At 36.9% G+C, this 21,360-nt stretch overlaps 1 protein-coding gene across 2 annotated transcripts in view; it reads right to left on the reverse strand.

Annotated features, from left to right (window-relative positions):
* LOC132097567 (GDNF family receptor alpha-2-like) overlaps positions 1 to 21,360 on the reverse strand; it is an 83,529-nt gene that overhangs the window by 11,619 nt on the left and 50,550 nt on the right. For both annotated transcript variants that reach the window (XM_059503363.1, XM_059503362.1), the window contains exons 5-6: positions 1,993 to 2,102; positions 859 to 999 (exon numbers count right to left, since the gene is read on the reverse strand). In XM_059503363.1, coding sequence (XP_059359346.1) covers positions 859 to 999; positions 1,993 to 2,102 — 251 coding nt within the window. The remainder of the gene's footprint in view (positions 1 to 858; positions 1,000 to 1,992; positions 2,103 to 21,360) is intronic.

The following is a 21,360-nucleotide window of genomic DNA, read 5'->3' on the forward strand; positions in this document are numbered from 1 at the left end:
ACACGTACAGTAAATAAACATAATTTCCAGATGACCAACAATTTACAAAAAATACAATTTTACAATTTTTTTTATTGGTCTTATGAAGTATTCTAATTCGTTGAGAAAGTGATCGGTGGGTTTTTGTTAAATGTGAGCCAAAATCATCACAATTAAAAGAACCAAAGACTTAAACTACTTCAGTCTGTGTGCACTGAATTTATTTAATACATAAGTTCACAATTTGAGTTGAATTACTGAAATAAATGAACTTTTCTACGACATTCTAATTGATATGCACCTGTATGTAACATGACAGAAAAAAATGACTAAACAAAAAAAAATGTCAATCTAAATGAACGAATGAATTAATTAATAAATTAGATTAAACCATTAAATCTAAATAATAAACAACAAAATGACTGAACATTATCACAGTGAAATGCCAAAAAAGGAATCCAGTAGGAGCACATGATAACAAGTCAGGCTGGAAGCCTTATTTAGCCTCAGCCTACATGTTTACTTTCTGCTAACAAGCATGACATTAGTTTCAAAACAATCAGACATTTACGATTCTAGAGGTGGGTAGAGTTTCCACACATGGAATTAATTTTGTTATGGAAAGTAAACACAAAGCATGGCAGGTTCCAAACACCATATCACCATATCTGCAGCATTCAGGTTTAAGAAGTAGCAAAGAAACCTATTTCTAAACAACGGCATGCTCATGTATAGTAAGTACCGCATCCTCAATTACTTACAAAAAGCTGAGTATAAATTCTGAATTGAATGAGAATGCTGATAGCTAAGTGGCAACTGAAGCTGCAGAGACAGACTCTACAGAAGAAAGGCTTTAATAACAAAAGAAGAAAGACTTACGGAGACAGCTGTTTTCTCTGAAGTCCTGTAGAAATTTCTCACACTCTTCCTCCTGATTGCCGCTGCCTCTGCAGGTACACCAGGGAGAGATGGTGAAGTTTGAGTGACCTGAGTCCATGTAGTTAGGAGTCATGTCTGTACCTATAGGGAGAACAAATCACACAAAAGTGTGAAAAAATTAAAAAATAATGTCTATCACAGTAAATTATTAAATGAACAGGAGCATCAGCATTATTTTTCAGGTGTAAAATTTTGAATATTTTTGTCATTGACTATTTTGTTATTGATGAATGGATGTGTAAAAAAAAATGTTAAATTTAATTATATTTGATGTGCTCTTAATGTTTACTAAAGATGGTGCACAAAAGTTTGATAAAATAATAATATTACTTTTCTCATGTTCTATTGACATTGATTTACATTTTCTATTATTATGCAATACATTATCGTTCAAAAGGCATTACAGTTATTTTAATGTTTTTGTTGTTGTTGTTGTTTTAACCAGTCTCTTATGCTCACCAAGCTGTATTTGTTTGACTAAAAGGATTGTAATATTGTGAAGACAATATTTTCTTACAATTTAAAATAACCGTTTTCTATTTTGATATATTTTAAAATGTAATTTAGTCCAGTGATGCAAAATTATTCAATGTTGAAAACAGTTGTGCTGCTTAATATTTATTTATTATTTTTTTAAATCATGATACTTTTCTTTCAGAATTATTTGATGAATGGAAATTGTAAAAGAACTGCATTTATTTGAACATTTATAGAAATTAATGGAAACAAGTCTTTACTTTCACTTTTGGTCAGTTTAATGTATCCTTGATGAATAAAAGTATTAATTTCTTTCAAAAAAATTTTTTTATAATAATAATAAAAATCTCATAGACCCCATCTATCTATCTATCTATCTATCTATCTATCTATCTATCTATCTATCTATCTATCTATCTATCTATCTATCTATCTATCTATCAGTTGAAAATATTAGATATTGAAGTCAGATAGATAGATATATAGATAGATATATAAATAGATAGATATAGATAGTTTATGAACATTCACTGCATTTATTTTTGTTGTTTATATCTATATCCTAAACAAAACTATTAAAAACATTCTTCAGCTCACCAATGAGTCTGGTGTAAGATGCGAGGCAGGCCTGATAGTCATCGTTGAGGCAGCCGCTGATGGAGTGAGGGGTCATCTGACAGTTTGTGTGGAAATCAGCCAGTCGTGACCTTGGCACAAAAACAAAACAGCAGCATGCCAACATGAAACTACTTTCCATGTAAAACAAAGTGCAGTCAGTCTATAGTTTTGCCTAGGGGTGAAAATTGGGGAAAGTTTTTGTGTATGTTTTTATGCCTGAAGAGGCCAGCTGCAATCCACAGAGGACAGAGTTTGAGTCTGTGCATGTTCAGGGGCATCTTCAGCTTCACACGTCACTGCCTTTTCTTCAAGATAAGGCGAAATCATTTCTCTCTCTTTTGCTGTCTTTCATTCTTTCTTTCTTTTTTCCTCTGTCCATTAGTTAGTCATCGTTGCTGACCGTGACAGCATGTTTGTGGTTCAGAGGCATCCTGAGGGTCAGGCAGACGACAGGACATCAGCTCTGTAGCATGAGAGAGCACAAGAGCTTCCACAAATACTTAAACTGTCTTCTAGAGCTTAGCTTTCCAATCTCTGTATGTTTAAGGCAATAAATAAACCACTGTCAATTTGTTGTTGCAGAGAACTTTAAACATTGTAAGACAAGTTTACAGATGCAATTGATGTGTAGTATTTCTGTCCGCCTCCTACAGGAGATTTGGGAGCATTGCTGTGTGGCTAAACAATTGAACAGACACAGCGGATGTTTCTCAACACCTACGGACATCACCGGTCCAACCACACACACAACACAAAGTTGTCTGTCCTTTACATTTACAGTCACGTCTTTGCTGTTTGGTAGCTTATCTGAACAGTTTATAACAGAACTGTGCATGATCTCATTAGTAGTCATACTGTAGGTATTGTTTGTTCCAGTCCACAAACATTTCCATACGTTTGCCTTGAGACTAACGTATATATTATAACATATAGACAGCTTCTAAAACAGCATTTTATGTATGAGTGACTTTAGAGATGTCCAGATTTTTATAAAACATTTTAGGTTAATAGAATATTGAATTCATGGATTTAATAGGTTGATTTTATTGTGTTTCATTAATACGATTAATGAGTAATGATTGATGAAATTGCATAGATGATTTATCAGCCTTGCAATTGCGTCATACATATTAAGGTAGCGCTACAGGAGAATTGTATCTCAAAAACCATACTATTAAAATCTGATTACAAAAGTTAGCTTGAATCAAAGTATCATAAATAATTTATCTCCAGTCTTAAAAAAAGCTCTTTCAGAAACCACTTGGCAAACGTTGTTGTTCAAGTGCCCTTTGTTGCACTTTAAAGTTGGAGTCAGACAGAAAGTTAGAAGTGGGTCTCTGTGGAGTGTAATACTAAACACAGATGCAGTACCAGTGGCATCCGGTGTGTATTTAACTCATACACTCTCCCTCCTTTGTAAATGCACCTTTTAATTAGCATACAACTAAAGACCCTGCTGTGGTTGAAATATCTAATTACATCTGTTCTTGCTGCTGGAATCAAATGGAGAAGTGCAAAAAATATTGATGTATCAGTTGGGTTCCCAACATGATATAAATACTTAAAAGAATAGGGGCTGGAAGTCATAAAACTTCACAAAACTGTCTAAACTACTTGTTCTAACTTTTTTAACTATTGCACAACCTAATAAACAGGCAAGATGTTTTATATTTTGTAATACATTTGCTAAACCATGTCTAATGAATTACAACCCAAATTCCGGAAAAATTGGAACGTTTTTTAAATTTTAATAAAATGAAAACTAAAAGACTTTCAAATCACATGAGCCAATATTTTATTCACAATAGAACATCGATAACATAGCAAATGTTTAAACTGAGAAAGTTTACAATTTTATGCACAAAATGAGCTCATTTCAATTTTGATTTCTGCTACAGGTCTCAAAATAGTTGGGACGGGGCATGTTTACCATGGTGTAGCATCTCCTTTTCTTTTCAAAACAGTTTGAAGACGTCTTGGCATTGAGGCTATGAGTTGCTGGAGTTTTGCTGTTGGAATTTGGTCCCATTCTTGCCTTATATAGATTTCCAGCTGCTGAAGAGTTCGTGGTCGTCTTTGACGTATTTTTCGTTTAATGATGCGCCAAATGTTCTCTATAGGTGAAAGATCTGGACTGCAGGCAGGCCAGGTTAGCACCCGGACTCTTCTACGACGAAAGCCATGCTGTTGTTATAGCTGCAGTATGTGGTTTTGCATTGTCCTGCTGAAATAAACAAGGCCTTCCCTGAAATAGACGTTGTTTGGAGGGAAGCATATGTTGCTCTAAAACCTTTATATACCTTTCAGCATTCACAGAGCCTTCCAAAACATGCAAGCTGCCCATACCGTATGCACTTATGCACCCCCATACCATCAGAGATGCTGACTTTTGAACTGAACGCTGATAACATGCTGGAAGGTCTCCCTCCTCTTTAGCCCGGAGGACACGGCGTCCGAGATTTCCAACAAGAATGTCAAATTTGGACTCATCTGACCATAAAACACTATTCCACTTTGAAATAGTCCATTTTAAATGAGCCTTGGCCCACAGGACACAACGGCGCTTCTGGACCATGTTCAAATATGGCTTCCTTTTTGCATGATAGAGCTTTAGTTGGCATCTGCTGATGGCACGGCAGATAATGTTTACCGACAGTGGTTTCTGAAAGTATTCCTGGGCCCATTTAGTAATGTCATTGACACAATCATGCCGATGAGTGATGCAGTGTCGTCTGAGAGCCCGAAGACCACGGGCATCCAATAAAGGTCTCCGGCCTTGTCCCTTACGCACAGAGATTTCTCCAGTTTCTCTGAATCTGTTGATGATGTTATGCACTGTAGATGATGAGATTTGCAAAGCCTTTGCAATTTGACGTTGAGGAACATTGTTTTTAAAGTTTTCCACAATTTTTTTACGCAGTCTTTCACAGATTGGAGAGCCTCTGCCCATCTTTACTTCTGAGAGACTCTGCTTCTCTAAGACAAAGCTTTTATAGCTAATCATGTTACAGACCTGATATCAATTAACTTAATTAATCACTAGATGTTCTCCCAGCTGAATCTTTTCAAAACTGCTTGCTTTTTTAGCCATTTGTTGCCCCCGTGCCAACTTTTTTGAGACCTGTAGCAGGCATTAAATTTTAAATGAGCTAATTAAGTGGATAAAAGTGTAAAATTTCTCAGTTTAAACATTTGCTACGTTATCTATGTTCTATTGTGAATAAAATATTGGCTCATGTGATTTGAAATTCCTTAAGATTTCATTTTATTAAAATTTAAAAAACGTCCCAACTTTTCCGGAATTCGGGTTGTATATACTTGACACAATTTTGGCAAAAGCAAAGTTCATTCCAATGCATTCACTTATAAATAATGCAAAAGCCCATATCCTACCTAAATGATTGCAATATGGAACACAATTTAGACTACACTCTCAAAAAAATAAAATAAAATAAAATAAAATAAAATTGTAACTGTCACTTTGGTGGTATCCGTAAGGTATATAAGCTAGAAGATAAATTTTTGTACCTTATTTAGCCTACTCCCTAATGCTACCTATTAGTCCCTTAATATTAGTACCCAAATAGTTGTATATATTAGTAGTAGTATTTTGTATTAGTATCTTGAAAGCGTACCATCCCAGTGACAATTGTAATTTTTTTCTTTTGAGAGTGTACTACAATGAGAAATTAATATTAGAATATTATTACATATTTATATAAAACCTGCAAAAATAGGGCGAAATGTACTGTATTTCTTTTATTTTTTGCATTGTTGATTATTTTCCCTCTATATCCTTGTGGGAAACAACAATCCTGTTCTTCTGACACATCTTCTGATACTCACAGGCATAATGACAAGTGACAGACACTGTTTTCCCCGATGTGATCAGGAATTAAAAATTGCTGCCCGTCTTAGACTCAATCAATAGTAACATCTCTTATTCCCCTCACCTACAGCTACAACACTCTCAAACTAGACCTCCTTTAGTTTCTACTGCATTAACCAGCTAATGAAGCAAATAATGCTTGTCTTATTTGTTCTACTTCTTATTTGTTCTCTCTCTCGTACGGTATTAGTTGTAATCTCAGAGCACATTGCGCTTTTCCTTTTTGTTTCAGTGTAATGAGATTTTTTCCTTCTAATTTTAGACAAACTTTTCTCCATCTTCCTTATTGGTCAAGTGAAGTACTCATCCTGCTAATGTGTTTAAGCCAAAGGGGCTGTTTTGTTTTTTATTTCGTTTGGGAGCTGTTGGTAACTGAAATGAATCTTATTAGTAGAGGAGATGCAAGTACCTACCAAACAGTTTCTTATGGCAAAAGCGAGACAAGATAGACCAAGATAGACCAAGATAGAAAGGTCGTAGTGGCAAGTCTTGCCTTTCAGGTGAGGACAATATAACTGCTATAATTTACTGCTCACTTGAAGTTTAGAAAAGGCTGTCTAAGATTGTTTGGGCAGAAAGTGCTCTGGCATCAAGATAAAGCACATTTGAGTTCTCACTCTATTATACCTGAGCGGACCACTCACTGCTTAAATTACAGCCTTTCTGCCTTCGAAGGGTTAGAAAGGTCCTTTTAGATTCTCTATTCTCTGAGAAAACCCCACTATGAGCACTGCTAACAGTTTTTTTTTCATAAAACAGTTCTTGCTTAAAATACTGTAATTTGGTCAGTATTTGTGATAATGAATTTCAATCCAGTGCTCTTTAGGCAAATGGGTAATTAATATCTTTTTAACAATCATTTTGGTTGCCATGAACAGCAATAAAATAGAGGCTATAGCATTTATCTCAGAAATTCAATGTGTACAGGAATTAAATGGAGCAGTAGTTTGTAATTATTTTTTTCATTTGCTTGATGCACCGTTGTTGGACAGCATATTTTACACAAATGTAAATGAGGTTATGAAGGACAGACATAAATTCACACACTGTCCAGTGTTTTGGACCCCATTGACCTCTGTTGTATAGACAAAAACAGTTGAAACTTACCTAAAAATATCTAGCAGCAGTACATCCTATTGAACAGACTGCACATACTGCATGTTAATAGGGTCAAACGGTTCTTATTTATCTAACAGTGAGAATAAAGATTAAAATCTGGTATCATTGCACATGGAGCGCCTGAAGCTATACCTCTCAGCTGGCAAGTGATGGAGTCACCCTGTACTTGAGAATGAAAGAGCTCTACTGATGCTGGCTTGAAGGACAAAGAGCTGAGCCACTTTAAGACTAATGATTGACACTGACAAACAAAAGAGCCCAGCACCTTTCGCCAAGAAAGCATTTGAAATGGTCCAATCTCTACTGAATTTTAGACATATCGATGTCGAGGGCCATTACTAGGCCTTATTACATTAGATTCATCTTCCAGCAGAGAGGGGGGCATGTTCAGATTTATTGATTCACCTCAGAGAGAAACATTTCTCCTCATATATTGAATATAGTAAACTTGAATTATTTAACTTAAAATGAGACAGTGCTGCTTTTGCAGGCTAGATGATTGTGAGCTTAAGAAACTGTAGAGTAGACAGCATGTTTAATTTAACAAAAATGAAACAAGGCTATGGAGGATAGGAGTACATTACCTCTGTGTCGATTGTTTCTTTCTCCTTCACAAAAGAAGATATTATGAGTGTTGGGAAAAGTTACTTTTAAAATAATGCATTGCAATACTGCATTGGGAAGTCGTGGCCTAATGGTTAGAGAGTCGGACTCCCAATCGAAAGGTTGTGAGTTCGAGTCCCGGGCCGGCAGGAATTGTGGGTGGGAGGAGTGCATGTACAGTTCTCTCTCCACCTACAATACCACGACTTAGGTGCCCTTGAGCAAGGCATCGAACCCCCAACTGCTCCCCGGGCGCCGCAGCATAAATGGCTGCCCACTGCTCTGGGTGTGTGCTCACAGTGTGTGTTCACTGCTCTGTGTGTGTGCATTTCGGATGGGTTAAATGCAGAGCACAAATTCTGAGTATGGGTCACCATACTTGGCTGAATGTCACTTCACTTTCACTTTCACTTTCATTACTCCTTCAAAAAAGTAACTAATTACATTAGTTATTACGTAATGTAATTACTAATTACATTACGTTACTTTTTAAAAAAAAAAGTAACTAATTACATTACTTAGTTACTTTTTTATGGAAAGTAATATGATAAGTTACTTTGGGGCTTCTTTTTTTTCATATGTAAGTTATTTATTTATTTTTTTGTACAAGTGTAAAAGCTCTTTAACAATAAAAGTGAAATTAATACACTGCAGGCTTAAGGAAATGTAAATTCATGTCTGTTCAGTAGAGGGCGTTGCTCAAACAAATTGCATGAAGGTATGATGCAGAAGAAAGTTCAATACTACTTAGCAATAACACAAATTAAACACAAATGTGTGATTTTTGCTTAATATGGCTGAACTTGATCATCGAAGGTCAGTAGCAAAGACATTGGTTAATAAAATGGAGTTAGATGCATACATGAAATGTGTCCTATTTAACATTTAATTGTTGTCGGTTTGTATACTATTCCGAGTTTGCATTTAACTGAGGAATACTGAATTTTTGTGCAGGTGAGATAAGTAAATACTAGGGGTGTAACCATACACGTATTCATATTGAACCATTTCGGTTTACAAACCAACTGATTCGTTGGACTAATCCTATTACATTTGGAAAATAAAGGAGCTTAAAGTGAGTGAAATATAATGTTCTTAGTGCCACTGCACTCAACAAGGCATCCCAAATGTCATAGGAAAGACGAGGATCTTGTATCAATGATGACCAGAGATATTGTCAAAAACATAAATTATTGGCAATATTAGGAGGATTTGGCATTTTCAATTAATATAGCCCTGTTACATTCTTAATTTTATTAGGCCTATTTTTATTATTAAGTTACTTTTATTATTACATTTTAATTTGCAAGGATAACAAAATATAAGGCTATTTGCTCTTCAGTTAAAATGTTTAAGAAAAGGTATTTTAAAACAGTTCTATTGCAAAATTATAAATAGGCCTATAATTAAAATAGCAACACTGCAGTCATCAATACAAATCTATAAAAATAGCACTGACTTTCACAAAAACAAAATATGTTTCTTCTATTTTTTTTTTTCACTATGTGGGCCACAAGTGAAATATTAAGGGCATAAATTAAAACAGCTAGTTATACCATTATGAGGATATTTCGAAGTAGATTCATCTCTTGTTGTCTCTGAGAGAATATGTGGTGTCAGATGCCGAAAGCTCCGTCATTACTCAGTCATTCAGCTTTTACATTAACTTTTGTAGTGATATCCATTGGCTCGCCTTCATGGTTTAAAACATAAATATTCCCGACATTGCAACGAAAGCAATTGCTTAACCACCAACCGTCACACCCAACCACCTCCCTCCCCCCGTACCGAAAACATTCAGAACCATGACACCACTGTGTCATATCAAACCGAACCATGAATTTTGTTAACCGTTACACTCCTAGTAAATACATGTTCATGTTTAGTCTAAAACTGGTCTTCAATTGTTTCTGTCCATGACACAGTTACAAGTGAAATGGTTTGAAAATAGTTCAACATAACAATAAAATTAACTACTGCACATCTCTGAGCAACACAGAGTTTCTGAACGAATCAGTTGAGTAAATAACTCAGTGGCAATAAAGACAGAGGCTGCATCTGAAAATACATGCTCTCCACCTACTATTCTATTCTATTCTATTCTATTCTATTCTACTAAAAGCCACAAAGCTTTGCAATTAATCAGCTTCAAAACGTCTCGGTTAAGTCTGTAACCTCGGTTCCCCGAGAAGGGAACGAGACGATGCGTCGATAACGCATGTGATACTCTAACAACCTTAATGCACAAGCACAGGTTTTAGTTAAACAATTCAGGTATTCCCTTCTTAAGTAATGACATAAACGGAGCGTGTGTAAGGCTGGGAAAGGCTTAGCCTTGAGGCATTAAATAAAGATCTGCTCATGTTGCATCGTATTTCATTTTAGGCGTTTATACAGTGTTACGCCTTTTAACCAATCACACACAATTATGTTGAGTTAAGGAATGCAATGACAAAACAGAAGCGTTCAGGTGAGTCCTCGCTCAAACTCATCAGCTTTGTTGAGCGCGTACGCATGCGCTGACTGAATTACGGACTCTTGCAAATTCCCTCATCATAAACAACAAAGCGCAGATGTATGTACAAAGTAAGAGATTCATTTCACAGTTTATACAGCTTCAGTGATTATAATAATAGTTTAGTTTTTTTTTTAGAGTGCTTAAACTCGCAAAAGATCAATGTTAGTGATAATGTCACTTTCTATATATAATTTATTCGCTGTTATATAATACACATAATAATCATGGAAAGGAAACATTATATAATTATACATTTCTGACGTTATTATTAAATTATAATCTCGTAAAATACAAATTCAGTCCCATTAAAAAATATATATACATATTTACCCTACATGACACCCATGTCTGGTTGTTGCCTAAAAGACGTGTTTATGATGTTTAATGCATTTGGCTGCTTTTAACCCTGGAGTTGGTTCACCCTTCACCTATGAGTAATGAAGAATGATTATTAAATGGTGCATAGTTCTGGACATGTCTGTTTTGGTCAGTCACTCTTGATATTCATGATGGCAGATATATTTTTCATGGTTTGTCTATTCTTACTCCATTATTCTATCGCCAAATCACTTGCTTCTGTCATTAAATGTGCTCTGTTCCAAAACCTAGTGAGCTTTTAATTATTGGAATGCTTTCAACACATACTTTAGTCTTTTCTAGTCATGTAGCCTACCGTAGATAGCTAGTTTTGAAATTTTAGAATTAAAAAATTTAGGGAACCATCACACACATCTTTTGTAGAAGCAAATTCAAAAATGCATTTTGCCTAAAGGCCTGTTCACACCAAGGAAAATACCAATAACCATAAAGCTCTAATTCAACTCTTCTTATTCTGTGGAAAATAGTAAAGTCTACAGAGGCACAATATCAACAATATGACTTTTAGAAAGAACAATCTTATAATTTTTTCTAGTTGATGAACAATAAAAATATTAACAGTCTATCAAAATCCATTCGAATTTAAAACACTTGAGGAATTAAAGTGTCAGACATAACATCTCGGTTACATATGTAACCCTCATTCGCTGATGGAGGGAACATATACACTTTATCATGACGACCTAGGGTGTTAACTTGAGTCCACTCTGACTTTGAGAAAACTAGTGGATTTTGCATGCCTGTGCCACTGGGGGAGCCACTGAAAATGTTTCAGAGATACCACATTCCTGCCTCTGAAGGAACTCAGGCAGTTCAGCACTCGTCAGGCAGGGCATGCTCATTGGTGAGATGTGCCGTCATGCTCACCGAGTCTAACTCCCTAATGAGAAAAGAGATTTTTCAAAAAAAAGAGAGTTTGCTACTTTCCCAGTTGACCTGAGGTATCAGAGGTAGTTGAGAATCCTGATGCCCCCTTCCCACAATGGGGCAAAAGCGACCTCTGCAACCTTTGTAAAGACACTCGGGGACAGGGAAAGCCCGAAGGGGAGGATCCTGTACTGCCATGCCCGACCCTCGAATGCAAACTGTAGGAATGGCTTGTGTCAAGGACAGGGGGATCTCAAGCTGCCACGGAAGTCTCAAGAATGCCGCTGAACCTGGGGGGTCGCCTGGCGATCTTAATCGCGTAGCCAAGTCGAATTGTCCAATGAGCCAGCAGAAAGGGTTGGCCAGTGCAAGCCATGCTTCCAAGCTCTGTGCAACTAGCACCAAAGGTACAATTGACACACCCTCGGTGGAGCAGCAGTGAGAAGTCATGTTGGATGGCACAGAAGGCATTGCGTCCTGGCTCATCAGAGCAGGACTCCCCATGTCCCCAGAGGGACTGGCCAGAGATGCGTGGAGAGGCACATCCCTCTGCCGCGATCTCTTGGCTGGTGATATGGGGTGTCGGGGGCAATAGTGAAGAGGCAATGCGTTGCTCACTGCCAACCCATGAGCCTATTAGTCAGGAGGAAGAGGAAACAGCACTTTTTTTGAAAATGCGCCGAACAGAAATTCTTTCTGATATTTCTGAATGCCAGAAATCAAGAAACTAGATGGCAGAACAGAAAGGAAATGAAACAAAGAATTTTCTGCACAGCCCTCCTCCGGGGGAAGGAGTGGCACTGTCCTTGCCATCTCCTGAAAAAGAGCAGTTTCCCACATCTCCAGGTTGCCTGTGTCAGGGCTACTTTATCGTCTTTTTAGAGGACTTAGGGGCCGGCGGGAACATGAGAGGTGCCACAGTCCTGAGAGAGACTTGATGCGCCGGCCTCAATGTTGTCTCAGCATGGGGCAGAGGTACTCTCAAGAAGCAAGGGGGTGCCCTCCGTGATGAGCAGGCTGAGGCATGGCCTGTTGTGGAGTGGTGGCAACTGAAGGATCACACTAGATATCAAGCAAGATGTTCTTGATGGCCTCAGTCTGTCTCTGCACTGCCGAGAACTGCTTGGCAAAGTATATAAAGCTGAATAGGCCAACCTGCAAGATGGGAGCATCAAGAGAGCGGACTTTGTTGACATCTCTCATCTCAGCGAGGTTGAGCCAAAGATGGCGGTCTTTGGCCACAAGTGTGGACATCACCTTCCAGAGGGACTGCTCCGTGACTTTCATTGCCCAGAGGGCAAAGTCAGTCACCGTGTGCAGTTCCTGCATCAACTCCATGCCAGAACTACCCTCGTGCATTTGTTTGAGTGCCTTGGCTTGGTGAACTTGCAGGATATCCATGGCATGCAGGGCAGAGGTGGCCTGGCCCACAGCACTGTAAGCTTTGGCGGTGAGACCTACTTTTAAGTTTACAGGCTTTGGATGGGAGACGAGGACTATTCCTCCAAGTGGTGGCATTTTGCAGGCATAATGTGCACCGCAACCGGTCTCTCCACCTGGGGAATGTCAATCCGAAGCTAAAATCTGAATGAGTGGACGCACCTGTTACCTACAGTATTTATACCTGTATGCACAGGAAGTGGTTCAGGCATGCAAAATCCACTAGCCAAATTTCATTTGGATTTTCTCTTAAAAATCAGAGTGGACTGGGGCTCTCAAGTAAACCCTTATGTCATCACGACATAACTTGAAGTGACCAACAGATTTGCACCGCATGCTTCTACTATAACATTATTTATATAACAACAATGGTTTACCAATATGCTGTCAGCCAAAATTTCAAACATAAGACCAGCAACTACTCAATAAATCAGCTATGATTAAAAGTCAGATAAAATACATATGATTTTTTATAGTAATAAACAGAATGTCTGTCATCTGTCGAGAATATGTCACCATTTATTTTTTCTCATTGGTAACCACTTAAGCATTTCAGTTACAAGATATAAACATGCCAAACAAACTAAACCTCGACAAGGAAGCTTCTCTTTCTCCCAAGGGCTTACATTCTCACTGTCTCTCCATCTTTGTAAAGGTATGCAGTAGTAGCCCCCAGGTGTGTAAAATCCCTGTATTATCACAGGTGACCTGGTTTTGTGGAGCAAATCATGACAACAGCTGAATCATGTTGCATACACAACAGAAATACCACCAGATCCTTCAATGACACTATTTTAATTCAGCTCCTTGCCCAGACTTTTATTATTCTGTGAGTAGTTTAATGCAACTCACTCCTCGCCAACAAAATTGTATTCACTACACAATCCATCAGGTGCATCTAAAACCCTTGACTTTCTTTGACTTAATAACCTCCATTTATTTTCACATTACATCTTTACCCAAGTTTCTGCGCTGGCAGCTGCTGCCAGAATCATATTTAAGACACCGTTTTCAGCCAATGCAGTCACTGGCTTGGTGCCCTTCTACCTGCAAACCATTAACTGTACACCAAACTCAGACTGATGTGACTGGCACATCCAGTTTGGTCATCTAGGTTTCCTATCACTCCACATAAAAGCTATTTTCACTTGGCCAGGTCAAGGAATTTTTTTATACTTCAGCAGAATGCACTGTGATTTGCTTAGTACATATATAAATCAGTAGAAAAAGCCAGAGAAATGTTGATTATGCATCATGGTGCTCACGTGAAGGGCAGCGGACTGACCCGGAGGAGAAGAAATTGTTGAAATCATTTTTTTTTTGCACAGAAAAAAGTATTCTCATGGCTTCATAAAATTAAGGTTGAATCACTAATGTAACATGGACTATTTCAACAATGTCTTAAAATCTTTCTGGGCCTTGATCGTAGTAGTTCCCTTGGTCAGAAGTCTCTTGGATTTCATCAAAAATATCTTAATTTGTGTTCCAAAGATGGACAAGACCTTATGAGTTTGGAACACAGGGTGAGCAATTAATGTACTACTATTAACTGTACTGTGATACCTCATGTTAATATTTTTAAAATGTACCAAACTGCATCATAACCATTGCAAATGTACAATTACAAATATTTTTAAATACATTGCATGGAAGTGTAAATAGAAATATTTTAAAGCAGTATTTGGCAGTACCATATTTCAAAGACAAAAGTCTTATCGAAGTCCTAACGACAGTAAGTTGCTAAAGTTTAGGTCATTTAATTTAATGTAATTTTAAATAATATAACATTTATATAATTGCAATTAACATGCAGTTAGGTTTCTGAAAAATACAGTCAGCAAATATAAGTATGAATATTTTTTAATATATTACTTAGACAGTAATGTTTTGTGAATTACGCTAAGGTATGCTTCTTTTTCACAAGGGCTGCGAGAGCATCATAATTTATGTTAAACGGACTAAAATGTATCAAGAACTTATGTTCCTTTCATATAGCTGTGCTCCGTCCCACATTTATAAACACAAGAAAACATTCCCTCTGAACAGTCGCTTATGTAGACAATTTGGCGAACAGCTCAGTTATGCCTTTTTTTCTGAGTCATTGTGGCATTTCAGAGTATCAAGGTGCAACACAGAAAATTGACTTTGAAAATTTATTGATACCTCTGTTATTCACTTATCCCTTGCTGCAATATGCATATTTAAGCCTTTCTCTCACATCTGGCATTACTGCGCAAAGATGAATAAACTCAGCAGTGGGACAGACTGCTCATTTGGCATGTTACCCATATTTGGAAAACACACCACATCCTACTGCACGAAAGAAAGATTGTCAGATCCATATACTTCTCCAGCAGAACCCTGACCCTGCTCCTATTGTGGAGGGATCGATAGCTAACCCTGTCAGTCTGTGCTTTATTTGCCTGGGCTGTATGATCCAAACCAGTCTTGACTGCTCCTATATTTGGCCCCCCACCAGTCCCTATCAAAACAGATAAACAACATTCCTATACTATAAATCAGAGCTAAACATTTTTGTGTATATTTGTGGGAGTGAAGTTGAGGGATGACTCAAGCAAGTGCTTCAGTACAAATGTTGCTAGACAGATATCCTTAAACTACATTTATCATAAAAAAAAAAACACAATTGGTGTCTGATTCGGCTTGTCACGACCAACAGCACTGTAGCACCACAATAGACACAACTTCAAACATGAAATGACAATGGCAGGCTTGAAATGCTCCCAATCACAACAGCGAAGAGCACAAGCTACAGCAAAATTCATCCTGAAAACAGACCTCTGAATCCATCAGAGGTGGAGACTCTGAAACATTTGATCTGACAGAATGACAAAGCAAAGAAAAGCTGGTCAGATTGGTCTAGCTAATCTGCTAATACAGTAACAAAATTTGGTCTAAGAACTTTTTTTTTTTTTTTTTTTTACATTCCCATTAATTCATGAAAACATAATTTCTAAATATTCTATGAATGTTTAAACCATCTTTTATATGTTCTAAAAACATGTTTTGAATGTTAAAGAAACATTCCATTTTATCATTTTGCAGACATTATGTTTTCTGGAGGTTTTGTAACAAGAAGTATAATTAAAGAAATGTTAGATGTACATGGAGGGGGTGGGGGGCGATGAACCTAAGACCTACGACCTAATAACTTTGATCAAACGTTTTGTTAACATCATTGGAGACATGTATGTACATACAGTAACTATCAGAGAACCTTGCCAAAATATTAGCCAAAGTTCAGAGGCTGTTTAGACCAGTTCAAACCAATTAAGACCAGTAGTCTTATTTTTTTTCTCTTAAGCGGGACTGTATGACTACTTTACAGATCATTTGGTCTAAAATGAATAATCATTTTGCTACTTAAAAATCGATTAAAAAGCTATCATCTAAAAATTATACCTGAGGATAATAATGGTAACATTAATCACCAAAATGACAATGCAAACAGTAAGAGAAATATGATCTCAGTGAATCTACCTTATGCAATTTCATTTATACCTTGTTCATCCAGCCTCACATTAAAATCAAAAGGCCTGTTCACACTAAGGACAATGTCTATATTAGTGTCCACACCAACGGATGACATCATGTAAGTTGCAGTTATGTTTCCTGCCACTTTAAATGCTCAATTTTTTCTAAAATCAGGTGGTTTTCCCTTTAATAAAACCATGAAAACTTGCATTGAATATTGAAGAGACTAACACTTAATAACACAGCATTAAGAATAAGTGGAACTGAGGGAGTATGTAAACATTAGAACTTAGTAAACAAATCATATCAGTAGTCATGCTGTTTATTCAATCTCTGGAAATTAAATATGCCATGAACTTTCACTCGGCTGAACTGCTCAGAATGAAACTCCAAATAAAGAATGGGTTTTGCTAAAAAGCTCAGTTATTCTGCTGCAGAAACTATTACATAAGATGGATAATACCAGGACTAGGATTTGGGCTTAAAAAACAAATGCATTAATTTGTTGTGTCATATTGACATAAATAGGGCATGGTTAGAGGCAGTCAACTCAAGCTCAACATGCTTTATGAAAGCAAGAAAACAGACTCTCATAAAGAGAGGAAAGACATGTAATGCCATTTAACTTGCTTGGTTGATTCTTATTGTTTTATTTCATTACTTTTTTTGTCACTATGTTAAATATACTGTATACGCCCCATAAAATGCATATTATAATAACTGCTGTATAAAAAAATGTGTAAAAAAAAAAAAACAAAAAAAAAAAAAAAAAATCCTTTTTGGCATGTATATTGCCAGTTCTTGACAAAAATTATAATAAACATTCAGTGTACATAATTTTTAATTGAACAAATGTATGAGTAATTATAAGTTAAGTTTCCTTCAGAGGTATATTAGGAAGGGAATCAACTAAAATCAGGATATGGCTTGTTCCGAAACAAATTAAGCTCTGAGAGAAGACAGAGAATGAAAGAATGAAACCAGATACCAGATTCAAACTCATGTCACCCTAACATAATGTACATACATTCCTGATACTCCTTGCAAAGGCCCAAAGCCACTGACCTCTAGTGACATTTGAACGGGATGAGATACTGACAGTGAATAAGGCTATTGAGACTGACTCAAACAGTGTTGAATAGTGAAGTTGTGGATCCTCCTGTGGCTTAAACAGTCAAGCCCTATTTGAGGCCGCAATGTCATTCATTACCCAGTTCATCATGTATTCCTCTGCTCAGACAATGCCATCCCTCACAGCTCCGACCGCAGCCACAGCCAATGAGAGATGATGTGAGGCCAATTTCCACTGCAATAGATTCAAGCCATGAGGCGAGGACGGATGGGGATTGAGGAGATGGATGGGAAGGCAGGCTTATTGTTCCTCGGACCGGTACAGTTGAAGCACTGTATTAAGCTGACTGTGACATTCATGTTTAATAATGCCAGTTCAAACAGTGATCTGTAATACAAGATGGGCGAATTTATAAAAATTTTATATTTGATTTTCTAGAATAATCCTGGCTGCTAGTTGCTTTATTTGCACAGTATAGTTTTACAGACCAGGAAATGTGAGCATTTCTGTCCCAAACAGTAAGTTAATTTGATTTCCAGGGAATGCATGTGGTTGCAAGTTCTAAAACATATTTCTATCATGACAACTCTCTGAGAATTTAGCATACTACTATACATGGCAAAGTTAATGTGGGTCTGGGTGGAACATATTGGCAATGTTGCAGCAGCAGAGCAAGTACCAAGGCTCGCTACTGCCAATACATCCACATACATGCTTCTGTTATGTAGGAAATTCTGCTGATCCACATGTAACATATGAAAAAAAAAAAAAAACATACCGTATTTTCTGCACTATAAGGCACACTTAAAAGCCTTTTTTTTCTCAAAAAACAACAGTGCGCTTTATAATCCGGTGCGCCTTATATATGGATCAAGGCGCTCAAGGCGTCTTTATCTGACTGTTTTGTTGACATTCCCTTTAGCACACCTCCATCTAGTGGATGCATAACGCAAACCCAGTCAAACGTTTGATTGCAGTATCTATGCGCCTTATAATCCGGTGTGCCTTATAGTGCAGAAAATACGGTATTTATACATGACTTAACCTCTGAACATATCTATACAGGTGGAGCTGGGGAAGGTGGAGGGTTTCTGAAGTGCGCTGCAACTGCTACAGCAAGCACTAGCCGACTATTTGAATATTAAGCAGTGAGCTCAATTTCTGCTGATGTGAAAAGAAACTAATCAACTCTGCCATGTGAATAATGATGTGATTATATCAAATTTAGATCTATCTGCCTGCCAGCTGTATCTAGAATTTCATGACAGAAATTTTCATATTTTTTATGCAATAAGACGCTTTGGATGAATGAAATATTATTACATTTAAAATAAATGTTTTCTATTCGAATATATTTTAAAATGTAATTCATCCCTGTGATGGCAAAGCTGAATTTTCAGGAACATTTATTCCATTCTCCAGTGTCACGTGTTTGGCTACTGTTTGGCTACTTTTTTTGTGAAGACCATGCTACATTTTATTTTGGGATTCTTTGATGAATAGAAAGTTCAGCAGGACAGCATTTATTTAAAATAGAAATTGTTTTTAAACTTATGAAAGTCGCACATATATATTGTATAGTGAACACACACACACACACCCGGAGCAGTGGGCAGCCATTTATGCTGCGGCGCCCGGGTAGCAGTTGGTGGTTCAATGCCTTGCTCAAGAGCACCTCAGTCGTGGTATTGCCAGCCCAAGACTCGAACCCACAACCTTAGGGTTAGGAGTCGTTCTCTCTAACCACTAGGCCCCGTGGTCTAATTATCCCATTATGCACCACAATTTAGATTTTTCTTTACACTGCAATTAATATTTATACATATAGTTGGCAGCACTAATGTTTTGCAAGGCAGTGTGAAAAAGTAAACCCTGCGATCTATCTATCCTTAACATGAAACAGTCATCAGAAGGAAGAGATGCCTTTTCACCTACATTATCTGTCTTTTTATTTCACATAAACGCACACCCACATCAATACCTCCACAGACGTGCCTCCACACAGAGCAAAAAAGAGATTTATGTCCATCCTTTGCAATCACACAAACATGGAGATTTCATGACTGCTTGCACACATTGGGTGCAGCACAGCTTCATTAACAAAGAGCCTAATGCTAAACATAGCACATTTATGCCACACAAGAACCAATCAGTCCTTTTAAAATTCATCATTAATGCTGCTTCATATCTCCAATTAACTTATATATCTGATCTCTTCTTCAAAGTACATTCATACCACTTCAAAGTCAGAAATCAGCAGGGAAACATGCAGTACAGATGCTTCCCAGATTGAGCACTTGAACTATGCATCCACTTATTTAAAAGAAACAACAGGAACAGTGTGTTCTGTCCTATAAGAAATGTGTGTATGTGTGTTCTTGCATGCTTATTTTTTTTTTCAATCATTCGAGGGAGTCTCCATTAATGCTCCAGCGATCATTTGGCTATGCATATGTGTTCAATGAATCAGTCAACGCTAAATGCACATTGCTACCAAAGGCCATGTTAACAAGACCAAATTGTCTCAGAATTTGAAAGACATTAATGTGTATCAAATCGAATGAATAGTTTTCTTTGAAATGCAATATTCTAACATATCAGCTGTTCACACTATGTGGTTATTTCTGCTATATAGCCGAAAATTACAGATAACTACTCATCTACCCACATCTCCCAGCATAGCCACAGATTTAGCGCCGGGATGCTTCACGGTATCTGTAGACTAAAAGCAAATCCGTGTTAGATGCCGCTTCTGTAATTTGCATATAATATGCATGACCCTTTCAGGTTTGTGAATTATCAAGCTTCTTTTCCTTTGGTGTTTCAGCACAAAAGGTTGAACAAAAAGTATTTACAATAAAATAAAGTATTATGACTGCAAAACTAACTAAAATACATAAAAAATATAATTAAAATAACATATTATCATGGCACAACAAATATGAGATACAAACCTTTCAGGAAAAATTCTGGGAAAAAAAGGTTAAATTCAGAATTACATTGTCAAATTAGAATAGTATAATCAGAAAAGAAATTCAGATTTTATATCTTGTGAAATATAAAAGATTAGAAAAATAAATAAATAAATAAAAACAACAACAACAACAAAAAACCCTGAATTGTGAAACCTTTTACAGTTTTCAAACAATGGCCATCCTAATACTAAAACTAAAATAAATTTGAAATTGAAATACTGAAATGAGAAAATACACACGACTATAATCATTTGTGTGTGGGCTGATTTCTTGACAGGTATTGATAGAGTAATCCAGCAATGGTCCAGTGGTAAGTGGCAATGGATAAGCTTGTGTTAATAAAATGGTTGGCTGTTAAATCACAGGGAAACACAGTAAAAGTGATGTACTAATGTTCGGTTCTGCCTAATTGAACACTGTCTTGTCAATTAAGCAGAAAGTCTCTTCGTTTAATAGAAGGTTCTTAAAATGTCCGCAATTACTTTCCTGGCAAAGGCTCAAGGCATTAATATAATACGGTAGAGGGAAAGAGCAGGCCTTTTTTAAAGCAACATTAAATGCATCGTGTACAACATTAAAATTAAATGGAAAATGAGTGTAAGGTATGCTTAAGCAAACATCAAATATAAACTTTACATTCAATTTAACAGGTATTCAAATGTAATGTCTGCTTTCTGGGGTGTTGTAATGGTTAAGGTCCAGAGCAGTTAACTGGAAGGTTGCTGGTTCAGCAAAGAGTGAGTTATGAGCCACAGCAACCCTTGAGCACAATGCACATTACTACTAAAGCCCCTGAGCGAAGCACTTAAAGAACCAGTTCATCCATAAGACCTTCCACACCCAAATGGCTTTCTTTCTTCCTTAAAACCTAAGAGGGCAGTTTTTTTGCACAATATACTGGACAATCTTTTTAATATCATGAAAGTGAATAAGGACTAGGGATGTCTCTAATGTGTCTTCACTACAAATCTTCTAAAGTCAATACAGCTGT

Source organism: Carassius carassius, chromosome 21, assembly GCF_963082965.1.
Source record: "Carassius carassius chromosome 21, fCarCar2.1, whole genome shotgun sequence".
NCBI classification, from domain to species: domain Eukaryota; kingdom Metazoa; phylum Chordata; class Actinopteri; order Cypriniformes; family Cyprinidae; genus Carassius; species Carassius carassius.